Source organism: Ranitomeya imitator, chromosome 1, assembly GCF_032444005.1.
Source record: "Ranitomeya imitator isolate aRanImi1 chromosome 1, aRanImi1.pri, whole genome shotgun sequence".
Taxonomy (NCBI): domain Eukaryota; kingdom Metazoa; phylum Chordata; class Amphibia; order Anura; family Dendrobatidae; genus Ranitomeya; species Ranitomeya imitator.
The window spans coordinates 314,988,829-315,013,126 of record NC_091282.1 but is presented as its reverse complement, the minus strand read 5'-3'; the positions used below and the strand labels follow the sequence as shown (position 1 = coordinate 315,013,126).

Genomic DNA, 24,298 nt, shown 5'->3' with positions numbered 1-24,298 from the left:
CGCCATGGAGGTCCCGGCCAACCATGCCATTAACGTTTAGTCAGTGCGGGTTTTCTGTGCTGTTGGGAGTATGATAACCGATAGGCGCATCCGCCTGTCAACTGAAAATGCTGACAGGCTGACTTATCAAAATGAACAAGGGCTGGATTGTCCCAGACTTCTCAACACCTCCAAATGACAGCAGCAGAACATAAACTCAAATCCATTTTTTTTCTGGTCTATTCCCATGCACCCATTCCCACCCAAATATGGATAAATGCTTCAGGATTTCATCTTTTTTTGTGTCATCCTGCTCCTTCTCCTCATTCACCACTATATCAACAGGGTAATCATATCATCCTCGCTATATATTTTTTGAGGGTGTTTATGATGCTTGCTTTAAAAATTTTGAGAGGCCTACCTCTAACATTCTTTGACCTATATGTTTACCCCTCGGCGGTAAATGTTTTTCAGCTCATGCACTTAGTGCATGGTCATTACCAGTCTAGGATACCTACTCCTTAATAATGGGACCTACTCCTTAATAATGGGTAAAAAATGTTTTCTGAGGCCCTCCACTAAGCCTCTACAAAGGAATATTGTAGTGCCTCCTTCTAATTTTTGGCACCCCTTGCACTTACTGCATACGTTTTACCAGTGTAGGAGATCCACTCCTCAGTAATAGGAAAAAATTATTCTATGAGGCTCCTCCTTCTTCTAGTTGAGGGAACATTTTTGGAAGCCAAAAGAGCCGGTGGGTTCTATTAGTATATGATGCATTACCTTATTATGGGCTGTCTGGTGGTCATCACATAGGGAGTTCTTACACTGCATACGGGATTTTACAGCTGGGAAAGGAGACTTTGTACAGTAAGTATGGAAGATCCTGGTCTCTTCCATATCAGTCTGAGTAGATCGAAATGCTAAATTTCCTGATAAATGTTTTTTTTCACCATTTAAATTCATGCAAAGTGCAAAAAAAACCACTGCGTATGGACATAGTCCAAGGTGTGGAGGAGCATTTTTTCCTCTTATTTATTTTGCCCTAAATACAAGTCATTATCCTGGAAAGAAATAACGTGAGAATTTAGAACTGAATGTAAATAACAGTTTGGTTTGTGTCTCCATAGATCCCAACAAACAAACTTTTTTGGGCGGTCTGTGCGGTAGGGATTGGAGGAGCATTTCAATATGGATACAATCTATCAATTATTAATGCACCTACCACAGTAAGTGAAATTGTTTAAGATTTTTTAGGAATTTAAAAAAAATATTATTTTATTGGAGAATGATACACAGATACAGTCATTACAGAGGGGAAGTATTAAAATAAAGGTAGCAATATAGGTAACTCAAGTGAAAAGTACATACTGATTTCATCACCATTTCCCAGATTCTCCTCCCCTGGGGCTCTGTTTACTTTGGCTGCAGCGGTGACCCATATGACCACTGCTACAAGTCACTGGCTTCAGCACTATAAACCACAAGGCCACTGACATCAGAAGTGTGGGCTTGAAAATATAACATTTCATTAAGGCCGGTTTCACATGTCAGTGGCTCCGGTACGTGTGGTGACAGTTTCCTCACGTACCGGAGACACTGAGTCACGTAGACACATTAAAATAAATGTGTCTCTGCCCATGTCAGCGTGTTTTCACGGACAGTGTGTTCGTTTGCAAAACACGCAGACATGTCAGTGTTCGTGGGAGCGCACGGATCACACGGACTCATTAAAGTCAATGGGTCCGTGTAAACACGGACCGCACACGGATGCCGTCCGTGTGCCATCCGTGTGCTGTCCGTGTGTGTTTTTCCTGTCATAGGGTTAAAATTGTCAAAATTGTTGCAATACACGGACACGGACACACGTACAGCACACATACAGCACACGTACAGCACACGTACAGCACACAGACAACACATGGACCCTAAAAACATACTCACGGACATCACACGGATCCCACACAGATGGCCTACGTGAGCACACGGACACGGATAACTCCGGTACCGTTTTCTCCAGTACCGGAATTATCTGGACGTGTGAGACTGGCCTAACACGTTAAATGTAGAAAAAAAGGAAAATGGCTCTTCCACTGTGAAGACAAAGAGGCAAAGTGATATTCCTCCACGTAATTCAGATGGATTTATTTAAAAACAGCCAAAATATACACAACAAGTTTCGGCTGAGAACAGTCTTCCTCAGGTGTTGACTGCAGTCTGCTGCACATTCAGCTACTTATACCTAGTGTTGTACCTCAGTTCGTACAACCTCACCAGTGAACACTGCAAGTTATTTCTTATATTTGCTGCTAACATTTTTCTCCTTCTCAAATACTTTCCATTATTAACATATGTTATATATATATATATATATATATATATATATATATATATATATATTTATATATATATATATATATATATATATATATATATATATTTATATATATAAGTTATTTTATAGAACTTTAAAGTTGTGATTTGTTGTCTCGTATAACCAACTGTTATGTTACTTCTCAGGGCACCCCATTGTGCTGAGTGACTATAAACACAAGGAATTTATTGGTCCAGAGATTACATAAAATAAACTACAATTTTATGCTTCCCACACTTTCAAAGAACCCTTTCCATGAAGTTTTTTATTTCCTAAATCTGGGTATATGTGCATGTAGTGTAGTATGTGTTAACATACTCACCTATCACAACTCTCTCTGGTGTCCAGAGCCGTTCTGCTCTGCTTCTCAGTTACACCGCCACTCTGCAGACTGTCCGGGTCACACTGCACTCTGTGTGACCCAGAAGTAGCTTTTTCACAGTAGACTTACGAGGGGCGTTCATTAAATATTTCCCCTGACCCACTTCCTGTGAACTGAGAGCAATTAAACTTGTCAGAGTTATTAGTCCTTCTCTACATAGGTGCCACCTAGGGACACACACTTCTCCCATCTCTTTAAGCATCTGTAAACACCTCGCTTGTAGAAGTTGACAGGTTGCTCCAAAAGCCACATTGTGACTTTGGAAATCAGAGTGTCATCATCTGGAAAATGCTTTCCCTTCAAAAATAACTTCATTGTTGGAAAGAAGTGGAAGTCCGATGGTGCGAGGTCTGGTGAAAAAAGGGAATGCGGTAGAATTTCAAAGCTACAGGAGGATGCTTCCATTTGGTAACATGTGAGTTATGAACTGGTGCATTGCCTTGCAGAAGGCAGACACCTTTGGTGAGCATGCCACGTCTCTTGGTTTTGATGGCCTCCAGCAATTTTAGCAGCAGTGAAGCATAGTATGCCCCAGTGATCATGGTACCCTTTGCTAGGAAATTCATCAATACTACTACGTACTGTTCCCAAAATACTGTTAGCATGATCTTGCCTGCCGAGGGTTGGGCAAGTGACCTCTTTGGTGATGGTGAGTCATGATGCTTCTACTGCATCGACTGGACATTAGTCTCAGGATCATAGTGATGGACCTAGCTTTCATCCTGAGTGAACAGTCTGTTGAAAAAGTCCTCCTGGTTTCCATGGCACATTGTCTATTGAGCCTGAGAGCATTCAACTCGTTCCTGCTTCTGAAAATGTGTGAGCAGCCTGGGAACCCAGTGAGCGCATACCTCATGCATGTGAAAATGGTCTTGGATGATTTTTTCCACAGACCCCACACTAATCTTGACATTTTGGGCTATGTGGCGAATGGTTATGTGGTGATTTTCCAAGATGGCAACCTGCTGGATGGTGTGTTCCTCAATAGCAGAGTGGGATCGCCCTGAAATTGGAGCTGTTTGCATGAAGCCAGACTGTCATGCTGCTGCAGTGCAGTACAGGGCAACCTTCACCAGGGGGAGCTTGAGGGGGAAGTGGACTGTACACACAGAGCAGCAGAACAGGCGCCACCAAGTGGCGAGAGAGTGGTCAGACAAGCTGAGTCAAAGCACAAGATAGCACGACAGTACAAAAAGGATGAGACAAATTGGATAGTCAGGACGTAGCAAGAGATCAAGAACGGGCAATATACGGTACAATAGGGACAAACAGTAACGGAGTCAATAAACCAAGCCAGGAGGTCAGAACTGGAGAATAAAGCAGATAAACGGAGAAATGATGGGGAAGGGGCAGACAGAGGGAGTAAATGGACACAGGACAAGTCAGGGATCACAGCAGGACAAATCGAGAGTTACCAGAGTGAGGTTCACATGCCGAAGACAGAACTATAGCTGACACCACCAGCAGGATACCAGGGAGCTAAATAGCAAACCTGAGCCCAGAATGAGGCAGAGCAAAGTTAACCCTTGACATGATCCGCCCGGAAAAGAGCAGAGAGGACTAAACTCTGGAATGGATCATGACAGTACCCTCCTCTCAAGGGGGGCTACCGGACCCCCAGGTTTTCCAGTATAACATGCATGAAATTCTCGGACCAGTCGATCAGCATGGACAGATCGCGCCGGGACCCAAGATCGATCCGCAGGACAATAACCCTTCCAATGGACCAAATACTGAAGTGAACTACGGAACATGCGAGAATCAACAATCCGTTCCACTTCAAACTCGGTCTGACCATCCACAGAGACAGGAGGTGGAGGGGATGGAGGCCCAGCAGAGGATGGTACAAATGACTTAAGAAGGGACTTATGGAATACATTGGGGATCTAAAGCGACGGAGGAAGCCGTAAGGCAACCGGATTGACCACTTCAATGATCTCGTAAGGACCAATAAACCTGGGACCTAGCTTAGCAGAAGGAGCCTTAAGATGAATGTTCCTGGTAGACAACTACACTTTATCTCCTACCAGGAATATAGGTCCTAAAGACCGTCACTTATCTGCAAAAAGTTTATGTTTGCCCTGAGCCTCCCCAATGTTCTTCTGGACCTCCCTCCACACCTCCCCCAATCGTTGCACTGCCGTATCAGCCCCTGGACATCCTGAATCCAGCCTAGAAAATTCACCAAAATGGGGGTGAAAACCATTGTTACAGTAGAATAGAGATATGCCCGTGGACTGGTTAATCCGATTGTTAAATGCAAACTCAGCCACGGGCAACGAAGAACACCAATCATCCTGCTGAGACGTAGCAAGACACCTCAAAATCTGTTCAAGTGACTGATTGGTCCTCTCCGTCTGACTGTTGGTCTCAGGAGGGTAAGCAGAGTAGAAGGTCAAGCAAACACCCAATCTTTTACAAAATGCCCTCCAAAATTTGGACACAAACTGTACCCCTCTATCCGAAACAACATTCAAAGTCATGCCATTCAGCCGTACAACATGCTCAACAAACAGCTTAGATATTGTTTCAGCATTAGGAAATCGCGAGGTACAAAATGCGCTTGTTTACTGAATCTGTCAACAACTACCCAGATTACAGTTTTCCCGTTAGAAGGAGGGAGGTCAGTGATAAAATTCATGGACAAATGAGTCCAAGGTCTATCCGAAATTGGCAATGGCACCAATTCCCCGGCCAACCGGTTATGGGAGCTCTTAGCACGGGCACAGGTATCACACGCAGACACAAACACAGTGATATCAGAGGTCATGGAGGTCCACCAAAACAGCCTAGCAATGGCTTTCCAGGTGGCAGAGAACTCTCGGAGAACCCTCAACCGGTACTGAACCAGGACAAAGAGCTTATTGTCAGGCAAAGAGGGAGGTGCAAGAGTCTGAGCTTTCCGAATCTCCTGCTCCAATTCAGAGGATACCCCCACAACCACCACCCCGTGCTGAAGAATGGAGGAAGGAGGTTCGGTGATATCGGTTCAAAACTGCGAGATAAGGCATCCGCCTTGACATTCTTGGAACCAGGCCGAAAAGTAATTGAAAAATGAAAACAAGAAAAAAAAAAGCAACCACCTAGCCTGTCTAGGAGTTATCTGTTTGGCAGATTCAATATACGACAAGTGATCCGATGAACCGCCCCCTCCAAAAAATGCCTCCATTCTTTGAAAGCCAATTTTATGGCCAATAACCTCCGATTACCAACATCATAGTTCCACTCAGCAGAGGAAAACTTCCTGGAGGAAAAGGCACATGGTCTTAAATTGGTCAAAGTAATGGGTCCTTTTATTCAAATGTTTGTATGATGATGGGAAGTGGGGTGGCTCTGGCTGAGGTCTCAGGGGTTGGGCAGGGTGGGGGGGCTCTGGGTCGGGGGGAAAAAGTTATCTGTAAATGTTTAATGAAACATTGTCATGAGAAATATTCTGATTGTTTATTCTTTGCGGATAATAAAAATCTATCTGATAAAAAAAAAGTAATGGGTCCTTGAGACAACACCGCCCCCACTCCCACCTCTGATGCATCCACCTCTACAATGAACGGTTCAGATGGATCGGGCTGAACCAATACAGGAGCAGAAATAAAACACTTTTTTAATGTAGCAAATGCTTCTACCGCCAAGGGTGACCAAACCTTGAGATTAGCCCCCTTGCGAGTGAAATCGGTGAGTGGCTTGACCACCTGAGAAAACCCCTTGATGAATTTTCGATAATAATTGGCAAACCCAGAAAACGCTGCAACCCCTTGAGGTCTCTGGGTTGCACCCAATCAACAATGGCCTGTACCTTTCCGGGATCCATCCGAAACCCATTGGCAGAAAGGAAGATCCCCAGAAAAGAAAGCTCCTGGATACAAAACAAACATTTCTCGGGTTTAGCAAACAGAAAATTTCTCCGTAACCTGTGAACAACAGCAGGTAAATGACTAATGTGGGATTCCTTGTCAGGCGAGAAAACAAGGATATCATCCACATAAACAACCATACAGCGCCCGATAAAATCAGAAAAAACATAATTCATTTAGTGCTGAAACACTGCGGGCGTGTTCGTGAGACCGAAGGGCATGACCAAATTTTGGAGGTGAGAAATGCCATTTTCCACTCATCCCCTTCCTGAATGCAAATAAGGTTATATGCTCCCCTGAGATCAAGTTTGGAAAACCACTTAGCCCCAGACAATTGGTTATAGAGATCAGGAATGAGTGGGAGAGGGTAGGTATTTCTCACCATAATTTTATTTAGCTCCCGGAAATCGAGGCATGGGGCTAAACCACCATCTTTTTTTTTTGACAAAAAATAATCCCGCGGCCACAGGTGAGACAGAGGGACGAATGTAAGCTTTGCGTAGACTATCAGAGATATAGTTTTTCATAGCAGTACATTCCGGGCCAGAAAGATTGTACGTACGTGCTTTGGGCAATTTAGAACCCGGAATAAGATTAATGGTACAATCAAAAGGACGATGGGGTGGTAAGACCTCAGCCTCTTTTTCGGAGAACACGTCCCCAAAGTCCTTTAGGTACTCTGGAATACCCTCCGGACTAATGGCAGACACAAAAACAGCAGAAAGACAACCATTGGAACAATTAGTACCCCATTTAACAATATCACGAGATCCCCAGTCTGTAACAGGATTATGCCTCTGCAACCATGGGAATCCCAGCACCAGTCCCTCAGGAAGATTATTCATAACAAAACATGAAATTCGTTCCTGGTGCAAGGTACCCACCTTGAGAAGAAACTCCTCAGAGACAAATTTAAGGACATTTTGAGCCAACGGTGTCTTTTCAATGGCAACGATATGGATGGTAGTCCCTAACTTTAACTTGGACACCAGATTAGAGTCAATGAAGTTCATGGAAGATCCACAGTTCATAAACGCTGAAGTGGATGCAAAACCACCTCCATAACAGTTCCACCTCTAACAAAACATTTTGAAATGATGAAAATGGTACCTGAGAGTCTGAATGACCTCCTAGACCATCACCCAGACTCGAATAATGTAATAGATACAGCCCACAGTGGACCAAAACGTATGCGATCTCACACACATGCATATAGCCATGTGTTCACACTGTGAGAACCAGAGATTGCATAACTAGCCAATACTACGGACACTCCAAGAAACAGACATAGAAACCAGGAGAAAAAAATAGGAGTATACGTCCAAGATTTTTGCATATAAACTGCCCCCTGACGAAGCCGACGCAAAACACACATTGGGGCTCCGGTGGAAACTCCTGGTGGCAATGTGATGTCCCGCAAAATTCCCTATATTTGGTATTATATCACAGCTCCTTTTACATAGTTTGTTGGAGTCACAGCTTCTTCCACAGACATACTGATAGGGAATTTAGATTGTGAGCCCCATTGGGGACAGTGATGATAATGTGTGCAAAACTGTAAAGCGCTGTGGAATATGATAGCGCTATATAAAAATAAAGATTATTATTATATACTAGATGGCAGCCCGATTCTAAAGAATCGGGAGTCTAGAATCCATATATACTTTATTTATTCAAATGTAAGAATAATACAATTAATAAATAATAGTAAGAAAGAACAAAAAATGGCTGCACTCACCAGCTCTTGACAATTCTTGTTATTTAAGGTACAGTTACACAGGATCCATGAACATGCTTATGAGGGGAGGGATGAAAGACATCAGACGACAACTTTGCGTGTTGTGGGCAGTGTCAGGTAGTAGGAAAATAGCCAGTTAATAATAGGCAATAGTTCTTTGCAGGAATGCAGATATTAATAAATAGGCAGTTTATATTGCAGAGAAATTGCTGGGCAATAATGGACAATGTCCTTATGTGGCAAATAATAGAGCAATATACCCAATGTGGCAAAGAAGAGGTTAATAAACGGCAGTCTCTCAGTATAACAGTCAGTGAATAATAGGCAGTATATGGAGAAAACACCAAACAAAAGTTCAAAATTGGTGTGAAAATGTCACTGAACCACTTCACAACTAAATATATATAGTTTTGGTAAATGGTATTATCATTTTTTTGACGAAATTCGGCAGGAGCTTGAAGAGCAACGTCACTGGGCCCGCCTCCACGCAGTAGAAACTTGCTGTGAGGTAAAAATTCAAAAATCACACCAAAATGGCGGGCGGAGTGTGTCACAGTACGGCACGTTTCTGATTGGTCGCTCGCAGCAGGCGGCAACCAATCAGACACTGGACACTGTTGACGTCACTTATCTCCGGACATTAGCTCCGGACATTAGCTCCGGACATTAGCTCCGGACATTAGCTCCGGACAAAGCCACGGAAGTTGGCACAAATTGCAGGAAGTAGTATTCTAGGCAATTATATATTAGACAGTATCATGTCTCCAACAGTTTTCTATACAGTATAATGGTCATCACAACTACCTATACACAGTATGCTGTCAATCACACCTCCTGTATACAGTATGATGGCCCACACAGCCCAATGTGGGTAAACAGCTGTGTTTCAAGCATATTATACTCGTTCAACCTCACCTGTGGCAAGTAACAGGTGTGGGCAATATTGGGATAAAAAGTTACAGGCATGTAGTTGATTGCTACCTTTTTGTTCTGCCAGTGCCAATCTCTGCCAGCTCAGATTGGTCATATACCACTCCTACTAGTGATCTTACTGCTTCATTTGACCCCAGATAACAGGACAGCTGTTTCTCTCCCAGTCTATGTCAACGGGATATCACTACCAACGGAATGTTGATTGACAACTGGCTCCCTGCAGCTAGGCAGCGGGAAGCTGGCTGTCAATCAGCATATCATCAGAAGTGACGCACCATTGCCAGAGCAGAGCAGAAGAAAAGAAGCTGCTCTATCAACTAGACATTAACGGACATACAGAGTCGCTGACAGGAGCGGTCAGTGACCACCCTGAGCCACCAGAGATTAAAGCCATGTAGAACATGCAGGTAGATAGAATTCGAACCTTTTAAATTTTTAGCCCCATAGGGAAAAATAAGCAGAGTTCCGGATGACACTTTTAAGTGAATAGGACTGCAATAGCTACATTATCAAGCTCAATTGCTAATAAAGTATATAGGTGAGCTGTGAAAAGCAAAATAGACAATGAAGTATGGTGCACCTTCACCAATCTAATACTTTTGATCTCGTTAGGACATGCATTTTATAGAACTAGAAAACCTCTACCAATAAGGCTTATTAAAGATGGTATCATATGGTTACCGGGGTTGAGGAAGAGGGATGTAGAGAGCAGGTTAGTTTCCAGTGTGAACTGGGAACTTTGCTGACCAATTTATTATTGCCAAGTATATCTAGAGAAGTTGCATGAGCATCAAAATTGGGAGATAAATCGGTCTTGAGAGTTTGGGCAACTGTTGGTGTCTTCAAATGTATTTTATTTTATCCTTTACAGCATGTACACAAGTTCATTAATGAGACCTGGTCTTCACGCTACAGCTCTCAATTAGATGAAGATCTTCTAACCCTCATCTGGTCGGTAATTGTGTCAGCGTTTACAGTAGGCGGACTCCTTGGGACCTTTATTGGCGGGCATGCGGCACTAAAGATTGGCAGGTAAGCAGACACTTCCTTTTGAACAGGGATGCAAATTGTGCATTCAAGAATGAAGTCAGATGCTACTCCAACAGACAACCACAGTTCCCTATAATCACAGCTAAGGCGACAGGCACGGTAACCATGCCTAAACCAAAGTGTCTCCACAATAGTTCCAGTCGCTGGTCATGTGTGTTATATTCCCCACCCTTGCCTTGAATATTTAGGACTATCCTGCAGAAAAAAACATTCTGTAAATAACTTTTTGCACAAATTTGCTTATAAAGGTCTCATTTCTTGTGGCTAGACCCTGTGATCTGCAAGTTTCCTAGATATACTACCAAAGTAAAGAATATTTCCAAGGCTATAAGAACATAAGCCGGGCCACCAAGGTGTTCCCAAGAGAATAGCGATATGTGTAGTGCTATATTATGGAAAAAGATAACCGGTTATTGATTAGTAGCATAGCGTAAAATGTAGTGAATGGCATAAATTTCTTGCCCTGTCCAAATGAAGGCAAATAATATTTGGCTAAATTCTGATTTCCAGTATATACTAAACCATCTGCTCACATGCATTGCAGGAAACAGGCTCTCCTCGTGAATAATGCAGTGGCAATTCTCGCTGCTCTTTTCATGGGTATTGCACAATCAGCTGGAGTTTTTGAACTTTTAATCCTCGGGAGATTCCTCATAGGACTGAATGCAGGTAATGTAACTTCTTTCAATACATATACTCATATACTATGTGTAGCGTTTCCCTTACTTCGGGTCTTGGGGGACACTCGCTTGGCACGGGATTAACGCATACAGGCATGGTTTTTCACACATAATGGTCCATTCGGTTTATTAAATACAGCATAAACCGTATCTCGAACAGTTCATTATATCGCCATATTAGAATATCACATACGGCTTTACATAGCCTTCAGTGGTCACACTGGTATCTCTCTCCAGACACCAGATGACTACGCAGTTCAGCAACTGCCCTATGTTAGCGCACACTGTTCTTCCCCGCACCAGGGGTTACCTCTAGAGTGGGCTCCTGCTCCACAGGATGACTCCACTCCCAGGAGCCTCCAACACTGACCGTCCAGGTCGACGGTCTCACAGTGCTTCCAGGACGACTCCACTCCCAGGAACCTCCAACACTGACCGTAAAGGACCTACAGCACACAGGCTACTCAGTGCCAAAGCCCAACCATGTGCTATTCAGGAATTCCCAAGATTTCCAACACAGGCTTCCAGGGCCTTGCACTTGGACCACTCAGATCAAAACACAGGAACAAACAGATCCATACACAGGAACATGTGACCCACACCCTGGTCACATTATATACCTTTTAACCCCTCCCCTGGGAGGGAGTGTGGATGTGTGGCTAGTTTGTCCCGCCCTTCTCACATAACTAGCCTAGTAAGTCTCCCTTCATAACTATACAAACTCTTAAGAGACTACAGGTCCCAGAACAACAACATTGCATCAGACTTACCACGCAGACTCCCTCGGCGACACATATCGGCCATTCACAACTCTGCCAGTCACTGTTTCATCACACATTTATGCCTCCAAGCGCATCTTGAAGCGCACACACAGCGCCCCTGGCTGTAACACTGGTCACTGCACCACATATGATATCCCCTTACATGGTATATATTGGTAAAGATATGAGTAAAATTTGGATGTAATAGCTGTACCCAATCATTTAAGCTTTGTCCAGCATCTGATACTCCATAATAATGTACCATTTAATCGATTATCCCACTATTACCATATCAGTCATGACATAAGTGTTTGATTAGTACTGTCTGGCTGCTGAGACTGATTATGAGGGTGTGATGGGCTTGGTGTTATATAAAATTAGGAAAGTCGCTATGAAGTGGGGTCATTCTCTTCTGGAGATGACAGATTAAATGTATTAGATGAGGAAAATAAAGTTTATGTTCGATCATAGATAATAGCCAAGATAAAAGGATCATGTGTCATTTGCAATCAGTGTATAGGGGCATACAATGACACTATAATACAGTGCTATTGTATTGTACATTGCTGACTTAAACAAGATATAATAATATGCATTATTTTCACATCAGAAGTATGTGTTCCATTTTTCTGTTCTGTATTATTGAGAGATCTGTCACTTGGTGGTTAGTGGTGGTGTCATATTCACCCAATCGATGTATAATGGGATCCAGAAAATTTCCATTAGCGTCTGTCATTTTCCTGGATGATGAGTCTGCATTGGAGGTTTAAAGGGAGTCTGTCAGCACAAAATTACAGTTCAAACAAAGCACACTTGGAGTGGCCAAGCAGTGCATTGCACCTTCCCACCTACCGGTACTTGTTCTCCATCTATTTCTAAAATCTATCTCTACCCCCTTGTAAAGCCAGAGCTGTCAATCAAGTAAGACGGGAGTGAAGTTAGATACAAAACAACATGAGAAGGTGCACTGAGCTCTTATGCTTGGTTTGAACGGTCATTTTGTGCTGATAGACTCTCTGTCAGTAAGATTTTGGTATGGGGGTCTATCAGTCGTCACCTGGCAGCTCTAAAATGGCAACCATGAACAGACTTAGTGCAAAGCAACTCATTTTACCAGATCCCAGGGGTTGCCATGGCCTTCACCCTTTAAGCTCTGTACCAAGATCTGGATTTACACAGGGACCCTTGGGTTGGAGCCACAGAGTCAGCTGCTGGTCAGTGGTCCCATCTGGCAAGAATGGTCAGGTAGCTGAGCCAGAGCCAGAAAGAATTGTCAAACGGTCCACGATCAGACAGCATGAATAAAACAATCAAGTAGTAGCTGAACATGAGCGAATATCTTCGGCTCCCTCCTTATTATGCAAGCTATAGCACTTACCGAAGAAGCTGCAGCGGGAACCCAGATACCTGGAGCGCTCCGATAATCAGGTGTCCGGCGCCGCAGCAACATGTGTTATAACTGTCACACAACCGCAACGCATGCAGCTGCGGCGCCAAACACCTGATTATCAGAGTTCTCAGGTTCCCGCTGCAGCTTATTCGGTAAGCGCTATAGCTATTCGGATAAGGAGGGAGCCAAACATATTTGCTAATGTCTAGTAGTAGCAGATAGCACAGGCCTGAACCAAAGTAGAATAAACTATTTCCTGCAGCTCTCAGCAGTAGGCGGGAGTATTTGTAGGATGTGGTGCTTGCCAGTTGGCCAAAGCAGGATGCCGATTATTCCAGCTGGACAGCACACTCGTACAAGCACAGTACGCCAATATCTGTTGCCATGATCCTTAATTTTGTACTGCACATGTGCCGACTAAATAAAAAGAATTGCATTCGCAAGATTTCAATAGGGAGCAGAGTTGACCTGATACAGCAGAGTATCTGTCTCTCTGGCAATGAAGATGTGGGGGATGGTGGCAGACAGACAGCGGCAGGCCCGGATTTAAGGGGGGGGGCCGAAGGGGCCCGGGCCCTTGGCCACCCACCAAGCAGGGGCCTCCCACCAATATAGGGATAAATATCTCAAAACATGTAAAATACACGTCTCTTTGCTGTGAACCGTTTCTAATGATAAGGAACATTTAACAAAAGAGAAACTATTGAAAGTGTAGGGACCTGGCTACGGTCCTACATCTAAGTGGCTGGCGCAGAGCGTCAGAGTCATGGCACCTGACCTGCGTCAGCATCCACTGACCTGGCTAGCCTAGCCAGACTTCCTTAGTACCCTCTCTGTGCCTAATGCTTAGCTTATGGCATGCGGCAGCCTTCTCCCATCCCAACAGAAGCTTCTAGGCAGGGGCAGATTATAATAGGGTCATTCTGGGTGGTAGCCTAGGGCCCAGTGGTGTGGGGGGGCCCTGGGCTACCACTCAGATTGCCCGCTGCCATCAGGGCATTACTGCCCTGACTGGCGTATGGGCCCGGTGGGCTCATCTGCTCAGTGGGCCCCTACCGGCGATGCGGCAGTTAAACGCTATTGATGCTGGAGACACTGGGGCAGATTGCTGGACACACTGGGGGCAGGATGCTGGACACACTGGGGGCAGGATGCTGGAGACACTGGGGTAGAATTCTGGACACACTGGGGGCAATATGCTGTACACACTGGGGGCAGGATGTTGGAGACACTGGGGTAGAATTCTGGACAAACTGGGGGCAATATGCTGGACACACTGGGGGCAGGGTGCTGGACATACTGGGGGCAATATGCTGGACACACTGGGGGCAATATGCTGGACACACTGGGGGCTGGATGCTGGACACACTGGGGCAATATGCTGGACACACTGGGGGCAATATGCTGGAGAAACTGGGGCAGATTGCTGGAGACACCGGGGCAGATTGCTGGACACACTGGGGCAATATGCTGGATACACTGGGGCAGGATGCTGGACACACTGGGGTCAGGATGCTGGACATACTGGGGGCAATATGCTGGACACACTGGGGGCAATATGCTGGACACACTGGGGGCAATATGCTGGACACACTGGGGCAATATGCTGGACACACTGGTGGCAATATGCCGGAGACACTGGGGCAGATTGCTGGACACACTGGGGGCAATATATTGGACACACTGGGGGCAATATGCTGGACACACTGGAAGTAATATGCTGGGCACACTGGGGACAATATATTGGACACACTGGGGGCAGATTGCTGGACACACTGGGGCAATATGCTGGATACACTGGGGCAGGATGCTGGAGACACTGGGGTCAGGATGCTGGACACACTGGGGGCAATATGCTGGACACACTGGGGGCAATATGCTGGACACACTGGGGGCAATATGCTGGAGACACTGGGGCAGATTGCTGGACACACTGGGGGCAATATGCTGGACACACTGGGGGCAATATGCTGGACACACTGGATGTAATATGCTGGGCACACTGGGGGCAATATACTGGACACACTTGGGGCAGGATGCTGGACACACTCGGGCAAAATGCTGGACACACTGGGGCAATATGCTGGACACACTGGGGCAGGATGCTGGACACACTGGGGGCAGGATGCTGGACACATTGGGGGCAGATATGATGGAAATTGGGGCAAAGATGCTGGACATTGGCGTAGAGATGCTGGACATTGGGGCAGGGTGCTGGACACACTGGGGGCAGAATGCTGGACACATTGGGGGCAGATATGATGGAAATTGGGGGCAGAGATGCTGGACACTGGGGGCAGAGATGCTGGACACATTGGGGCAGAGATGCTGGACACATTGGAGGCAGAGATGCTGGACACATTGGGGGCAGAGATGCTGGAGACACTGGGGGCAATATGCTGGACACATTGGGTGCAATTGATATGGTCTGGTGATTAAGGAGCGACATGTAACTAGCTCTGAGCAAGTGGTAACTATACTGACCGCAGTCCCTAAGCTAAACACACTAGAAATAGCCGTGGGATGCTCCTAACACTCCCTAGGCACCTCGTCACAGCCTAAGAGCTAACTACCCCTAAAGATAGAAGCAGGAAAACTATCTTGCCTCAGAGAAAATCCCCAAAGGATTGATAGCCCCCCACATGTTATGACTATGAGAGAGGAGAAGGAAATGACATACGTAGTATGAAACAAGATTTAGCACAGGAGGCCACTTCTAGCTAGATAGGAATAGTACAGGAAAGAGCACTGTGCGGTCAGTAATAAAAACTAGAAAAAGTCCACCGCAGAGAAATGCAAAAATCTCCACACCTAACTAAAGGTGTGGAGGGCAAACTCTGCTGCCCAGAGCTTCCAGCTTAGCTGAATAGATCCATACTGATAAGCTGGACAAAAGAGCAAAAACAAAGACAGTACTGAACAACAAAGTCCACAATAAATGAACTGCAAAGGACAAGCAAGGACTTAACTTTGCTGAACTGGTCAGAGTGTCAGGAAAATCCAAAGAGCAATGACTCCAGGCTGGAACAATTGACAACTGGCATTGAATGAGGGCTAAGGCCAGACTAATATAGCCGAGCCCGAAAGACGATCAGTGAAAACAGCTGCAGAAGCTAAATCCAAGAAGCAGCCATACCACTCAAAACCACAGGAGGGAGCCCAAGAGCAGAACTCACAAAAAAACTACTTACAACCACCGGAGGGAGCCCAAGAGCGGAATTCACAACAGGCAGGATGCTGGACACACTGGGGGCAGGATGCTGGACACATTGGGGGCAAAGATGCTGGACATTGGGGGCAGAGATGCTGGACATTGGGGCAGGATGCTGGACACACTGGGGGCAGAGATGCTGGACACTGGGGGCAGAGATGCTGGACACTGGGGGCAGAGATGCTGAACACTGGGGCAGAGATGCTGGACACATTGGGGGCAGAGATGCTGGACACATTGGAGGCAGAGATGCTGGACACATTGGGGCAGAGATGCTGGAGACACTGGGGGCAATATGCTGGACATATTGGGGGCAATATGCTGGACACACTGGGGGCAGAGATGCTGGACACACTGGGAGCAGGATGCTGGACACACTGGGGCAAAATGCTGGACACACTTGGGGCAATATGCTGGAGACACTGGGGGCAATATGCTGGACATATTGGGGGCAATATGCTGGACACACTGGGGGCAGAGATGTTGGACACACTGGGAGCAGGATGCTGGACACACTGGGGGCAATATGCTGGACACACTGGAAGTAATATGCTGGGCACACTGGGGGCAATATACTGGACACACTGGGGGCAGGATGCTGGACACACTGGGAGCAGAATGCTGGACACACTGGGGCAAAATGCTGGACACACTTGAGGCAATATGCTGGAGACACTGGGGCAGATTGCTGGAAACACTGGGACAGATTGCTGGACACACTGGGGCAATATGCTGGACACACTGGGGCAGGATGCTGGACACACTGGGGGCAGGATGCTGGACACATTGGGGGCAAAGATGCTGGACATTGGGGGCAGAGATGCTGGACATTGGCGTAGAGATGCTGGACATTGGGGCAGGGTGCTGGATACACTGGGGGCAGGATGCTGGACACATTGGGGCAGATATGCTGGATATTGGGGCAGAAATGCTGGACACTGGGGGCAGAGATGCTGGACACTGGGGGCAGAGATGCTGGACACATTGGGGGCAGAGATGCTGGACACATTGGAGGCAGAGATGCTGGACACATTGGGGGCAGAGATGCTGGAGACACTGGAGGCAGAGATGCTGGACACATCAGGGGCAGAGATGCTGGACACTTCAGAGGCAGAGATGCTGGACACATTGGGGCAATATGCTGGACACACTGGAAGTAATATGCTGGGCACACTGGGGGCAGGATGCTGGACACATTGGGGGAAGATATGATGGATATTGGGGCAGAGATGCTGGACACTGGGGGCAGAGATGCTGGACACTGGGGGCAGAGATGCTGGACACTGGGGGCAGAGATGCTGGACACATTGGGGGCAGAGATCCTGGACACATTGGAGGCAGAGATGCTGGACACATTGGGGGCAGAGATGCTGGAGACACTGGGGGCAATATTCTGGGCACATTGGGGGCAATATGCTGGACAAACTGGGGGCAGGATGCTGACACACTGGGAGCAGGATGCTGGACACACTGGGGCAAAATGCTGGATACACTTGTGGCAATATGCTGGAGACACTGGGGCAGATTGCTGGAGACACTGGGGCAGATTGTTGGACACACTGGGGCAATATGCTGGACACACTGGGGCAGGATGCTGGACACACTGGGGCAGGATACTGGACACATTGGGGGCAAAGATGCTGGACGTTGGGGGCAGAGATGCTGGACATTGGCGTAGAGATGCTGGACATTGGGGCAGGATGCTGGACACACTGGGGGCAGGATGCTCGACACACTGGGGGCAGATATGCTGGATATTGGGGCAGAGATGCTGGACACTGGGGGCAGAGATGCTGGACACTGGGGGCAGAGATGCTGGACACTGGGGGTAGAGATGCTGGACACATTGGGGGCAGAGATGCTGGACACATTGGAGGCAGAGATGCTGGACACATTGGGGGCAGAGATGCTGGAGACACTGGAGGCAGAGATGCTGGACACATTGGAGGCAGAGATGCTGGACACATTGGGGGCAGAGACGTGCTGGACATTGGGGGGCAGAGATGCTGGACACTGAAGGCAGAGATGCTGGACACATTGGGGGCAGAGATGCTGGACATTGGGGGCAGAGATGCTGGACGCTAGGGGCAGAGATGCTGGACACACTGGGGGCAGGACTGGAGACAGATGGGGCAGGATTGGAGACATGGGCAGAATGTAGATACGGGGCATGATTGGAGACACGGGGCAGAATAAAAGACATGGGGCAGGATTGGTGACAGATTGTGCAGGATCATGGGGCAGGATGGATACGATGGAGACTGATGGTGGGGCAGGATGGGGAGATCATATGGGGCAGAATGGATACTCATGAGGGCAGGATGGGAGAACATATGGCTGGAGCCAGGAATGAGATACACGGGGCCAGGATGGGGGATATTATTATTACCATAGGGGCTAATTAAGGGATATTATTACTGCAGTGATGTATTTATTTTATTTTTTGAGGACACTGTTTTAAATGGGAGGGCGGTCCTGTTACTGTGTAGAGTGACACTATGTTGCCTCTTTTTCTTCATGTGGTGTAATGTAGAAGTTGGGAAAAATTAAGTAATGTGTTCTGCAAGCAGAGCTTGAGATAACTGTGTTATTTCCTGCAGAGATGAGTTCTGGCTGGATGAAGTGATGGCGGTCGGTGCTGGATGAAAGATGAAGGACTTCACCTAGAGACGTCACTGGTGAGTCAGTGTTATGTATACACTGACACTATACACTATACTATATACAGAGCTCCTGTGTATAATGTCACCGGGGATCACTGTATTACCTCTACACAGACACTGCATACTAAGTACAGATCTCCTGTGAATACTGGCACTTATGGTGATAGTATTGTGTTTTTTTTTCTTCCTAACCGAAGGGTAAATTGACTAGATCAATGGATGTTTAACAGGTTATAGTTTCACACAGCAACTATTTATCTGGAATAATCTGGTTCAGGTACATGATGACCCCGTCGCATGACCCCGTCGCATGACTCCATCACATGACCCCGTCATATGACCGGGGGACCCACAGTGTCTGAACAGCCCGGGGCCCTGGCTACCCTTAATGCACCCCTGCTTCTAGGTGCTACCTATTCAGCTATATGATCGCTCCCTCGGATTAGATCAGATGAGAGTTTGTTCAGCTACCCTCGAGGAAGGAGGCGGAACCACGATGTCGGCACGAGAAGAGGATTCTCCACAGTGGATTGCGGCAGGACTTTACTCTGGATCTTCAGTCACTGAAGATCCAGAAGTGAGGTGGTTCAGTATTCACACTGTCGCGGTGGGTGAGTATGATCTCTGTGTGTGTCTGTCTATGTCTGTCTGTCTGTGTATCTTTCTTTCAGCACCTGTCCTACACAGTACTATACTGTATATACAGGTTCACACTATATCCTGCATTGCAGTGTGTCTGTGTATACTGTATGTATATAGTGTGGACCTGTTTACAGTACACTGTGTTCCAAACTATTATGCAAATTGGATTTAAGTGTCATAGATTTAATTGTTTTGTTTTTCAAATAAACTTGTGGATGGTATTGTGTCTCAGGGCTCAATAGATCACTGAAATCAATCTTAAACACATGTGATAATTAGTTTTCCAGGTGATTCTAATTAAAGGAAAACTACTTAAAAATGATGTTCCACATTATTAAGCAGGCCAAAGGTTTCAAGCAATATGAGAAATAAAAATGATCTCTCTGCTGCTGAAAAGCATTAAATAGTGCAATGCCTTGGACAAGGTATGAAAAAATTAGATACTTCACAAAAACTTTGTGATCATCATACTGTGAAGAGATTTGTGACTGAAACAGAGCACAGACAGAGTTCATGCAGATAAAGGCATAATGAGGAAGGTTTCTGCCAGACAAATTCATCGGATTAAGAGAGCAGTTGCCAAAATACCATTACAAAGCAGCAAACAGTTATTTGAAGCTGCTGGTGCCTCTGGTGTCCTTCGAACCTCAAGGTGTATGATCCTTTCAAAGGCTTGCTGTGGTGCATAAACCTACTATTCGGCCACCCCTATACAGTGTTCATGAGCAGAAACAGTGGCAGTGGGCACAAACATACATGAAGACTAATTTTCAAACAGTCTTGTTTACTGATGAGTGTCGAGCAACCCTGGATGGTCCAGATGGATGGAGTAGTGGATGGTTGGTGGATGGCCACCATGTCCCAACAAGGCTGTGACGTCAGCAAGGAGGTGGAGAAATCATGTTTTGGGCCGGAATCATGGGGAAACAGCTGGTGGGGCCCTTTAAGGTTCCTGAAGATGTAAAAATGACCTCTGTAAAGTAAATAGCGTTTCTGACTGACAACTTTCTTCCATGGTCTTAAAGCAGAAACGTGCCTTCAGGAGCAAAATCATCTTCATGCATGACAATGCCCCATCTCATGCTGCAAATAATACCTCTGAGTCATTGGCTGCTATGGGCATAAACTCATGGTGTGACCACCATCTTCCCCTGACCTCAACCCTATAGAAAACCTTTGGAGTATCATCCAGCACAAGATCTATGAGGGTGGGAGGCAGTTCACATCAAAACAGCAGCTCTGGGAAGCTATTCTGACTTCATGCAAAGACGTACAAGCAGAAACTTTCCAAAAACTCAAGAATACAAGAATTGTGAAGGTGATATCAAAGAAGGGGTCCTATGTAATGTAACTTTGCCTGTTAGGATATTTTGGAGTTAAATAGCTTTTTTGTTCAGTGAATGTGACCTCCTAAATGCTGCAAATTCCACATATGAGCATTTTCAGTTCTTTAAAACATATAAAATGTTTAGAAATTCTACTGTGCCTAATAATTTGGAACAGTGCATTTTGAGTTTTTATTCATTTTGGAGATTATGCTGTTATCATTGGGAGGTTTCGTCAATAAAATTCGATGTATACTTTAACGGGTGATGACCTTTATTAGACTGACTGTCATTTACACCGACCATTTAGGAAAATCCGAGAAAAATGTCATCTGCATAATAATTTGGAACATAGTGTATAGTGCTGTGTATACACTTTATACAGCCCCTTAGCCTCTATTCTATATACAGCCAGCACAGCAACAGCCTCTGATATATACAGGTAAACAGCCTCTGATAGATACACCAAATATTGAGATAGCTCTAAGGATATATCTAATTTTGATGGTAACAAACTGACTGTGAGCATTCCTTCTCAAAACTCAAATTAGTTGAAAACCGATTAACCCCTTAACGACCGCCGATACGCCTTTTAACGGCGGCAGTTAAGGGTACTTAAACCACAGCGCCGTTAATTAACGGCACTGTGGAAAAAGTAAATAGCTCCCCACAGAGTCCGATTTTCTCCGGGGTCTTGGCTGCCGGGGGTAGCCGAGACCCCAGAGAACATGATTCAGGGGTTTTTTTTACCGACCCCCGCTTTTGCGATCGCCGGTAATTACCGGCAATCGCAAAAAAAAAACCGCGATTTCCCTTTTAATTTATCTGTCCTTTGATGTGATCGCACATCAGAGGACAGAGAAAAGGGGTCCCAGATAGTCCCCCAATACTCACCTGTCTGCCCCGGTGCTCCTCATGGCTCCCGATGGGCGCCGCCATCTTTTTCCAGCAAAAATATGGCGGGCGCATGCGCAGTGCGCCCGCTGGCCGGCACCGGGAGGATCTTTGGGGTCTCGGCTGCCGGGGGTAGCCGAGACCCCAAAGAACATGATCGGGTTGGTTATACCGACCCCTGTTTTGCGATCGCCGGTAATAAACTGTTTACCGGCGATCGAAAAAAAAAAAAAGCGATGTGTAATTCTCTGTCCTCTGATGTGATCGCACATCAGAGGACAGAGAAATAGGGGGATTCGGGGGCCCTATTATACTCACCGATGTCCCTGGGTCCTCCTGCTTCTTCTCCTGGCCGCTGGCGTCTTCTTTGGGAAACAAAATGGCGGGTGCATGCGCAGTGCGCCCGCCATCTGCCGTCCGGCAGGGGAAAGCAGTTGGAGCTAAAATTAGGGTTAGGGTTAGGGTTGGGGCTAAATTTAGGGTTAGGGTTAGGATTGGGGCTAAATTTAGGGTTAGGGTTGGGCCTAATTTAGGGTTAGGGTTGGGGCTAAATTTAGGGTTAGGGTTGGGGCTAAATATAGGGTTAGGGTTGGGGCTAAATTTAGGGTTAGGCTTCTTTCACACTTGCGTCGATACGGGGCCGTCGCAATGCGTCGGCCCGACATACCGACGCACGTTGTAAAAATGGTGCACAACGTGGGCAGCAGATGCAGTTTTTCAATGCATCCGCTGTCCAATCTATGTCCTGGGGAGGAGGGGGCGGAGTTACGGCCACGCATGCGCGGTCGGAAATGGCGGACGCGACGTACAAAAAAACGTTACATTGAACGTTTTTTTGTGCCGACGGTCCGCCAAAACACAACTTATCCAGTGCACGTCGCGATCCGTCGGCAATACAAGTCTATGGGCAAAAAACGCATCCTGCGGGCACATTTGCAGGATCCGTTTTTTGACCAAAACGACGGATTGCGATGGATGCCAAACGACGCAAGTGTGAAAGTAGCCTTAGGGCTAGGGTTAGGGTTGGGGCTAAAGTTAGGGCTAGGGTTAGGGTTGGTGCTAAAGTTTGGGCTAGGGTTAGGGTTGGGACTAAATTTAGGGTTAGGGCTAGGGTTGGGGCTAAAGTTAGGGCTAGGGTTGCGGCTAAAGTTAGGGCTAGGGTTGTGGCTAAAGTTAGGGTTAGAGTTGGGATTAGGGTTTGGATTAGGGTTGGTATTAGGGTTAGGGCTGGCATTAGGGTTACGCTTGGGATTAGGGATAGGTTTGGGATTAGGGTTAAGGTTAGGGTTGGGATTAGGGGTGTATTGGGATTAGGGTTAGGTTTGAGGTTAGGGTTGAGATTAGGATTAGGAGTGTGTTGGATTTAGGGTTTTGATTAGGGTTATGGTTAGGGTTGACATTAGGGTTGTTTTGGGGTAAGGGTTGTGATTATCGTTAGGGTTGTGATTAGGATTATGGATCGGGTTGGGATTAGGGTTAGGGGTGTGTTGGGGTTAGGGTTGGAGTTAGAATTGGGGGGTTTCCACTGTTTAGGTACATCAGGGGGTCTCCAAACACGACAGCCAATTTTGCGCTCAAAAAGTCAAATGGTGCTCCCTCCCTTCTGAGCTCTGCCGTGCGCCCAAACAGTGGGTTACCCCCACATATGGGGCATCAACGTACTCGGGATAAATTGGACAACAACTTTTGGGGTCCAATTTCTCCTGTTACTCTTGTGAAAATAAAAACTTGGGGGCTACAAAATCATTTTTGTGGAAAAAAAAATATTTTTTATTTTCACGACTCTGCATTATAAACTTCTGTGAAGCACTTGGGCATTCAAACTTCTCACCACACATCTAGATAAGTTCTTTGGGGGGTCTAGTTTCCAAAATGGTGTGCCTTGTGGGGGGTTACTACTGTTTAGGTACATCAGGGGCTCTGCAAAAGCAACATAACGCCCACAGACCATTCTATCTAAGTCTGCATTCCAAAATGGCGCTCCTTCCCTTCCGAGCTCTGCCGTGCGCCCAAACAGTGGTTTACCCCCACATATGGCGCATCAGCGTACTCGGGATAAATTGGACAAAAACTATTGCGGTCCAATTTCTCCTGTTACCCTTGTGAAAATAAAAACTTGGGGGCTACAATATCTTTTTTGTGGAAAAAAAATATTTTTTATTTTCACGACTCTGCATTATAAACTTCTGTGAAGCACTTGGGCATTCAAAGTTCTCACCACACATCTAGATAAGTTCCTTGGGGGGTCTAGTTTCCAAAATGGGGTCACTTGTGGGGGGTTTCTACTGTTTAGACACATCAGGGGCTCTCCAAACGCGACATGGCGTCCGATCTCAATTCCAGCCAATTCTACATTGAAAAAGTAAAACGGCACTCCTTCTCTTCCAAGCTCTGCGGTGCGCCCAAGCAGTGGTTTACCCCAACA

At 46.2% G+C, this 24,298-nt stretch overlaps 1 protein-coding gene across 2 annotated transcripts in view; it reads left to right on the top strand.

Moving 5' to 3' along the window:
- The window catches only part of LOC138670897 (solute carrier family 2, facilitated glucose transporter member 11-like), a 196,512-nt gene that overhangs the window by 119,756 nt on the left and 52,458 nt on the right, over window positions 1-24,298 (top strand). The window contains exons 2-4 of one of the 2 annotated variants that reach the window (XM_069758659.1): window positions 1,110-1,208; window positions 10,129-10,289; window positions 10,852-10,976. In XM_069758659.1, the coding sequence (XP_069614760.1) occupies window positions 1,110-1,208; window positions 10,129-10,289; window positions 10,852-10,976 (385 nt within the window). The remainder of the gene's footprint in view (window positions 1-1,109; window positions 1,209-10,128; window positions 10,290-10,851; window positions 10,977-24,298) is intronic. The other variant, XM_069758668.1, reaches the window with a different exon arrangement.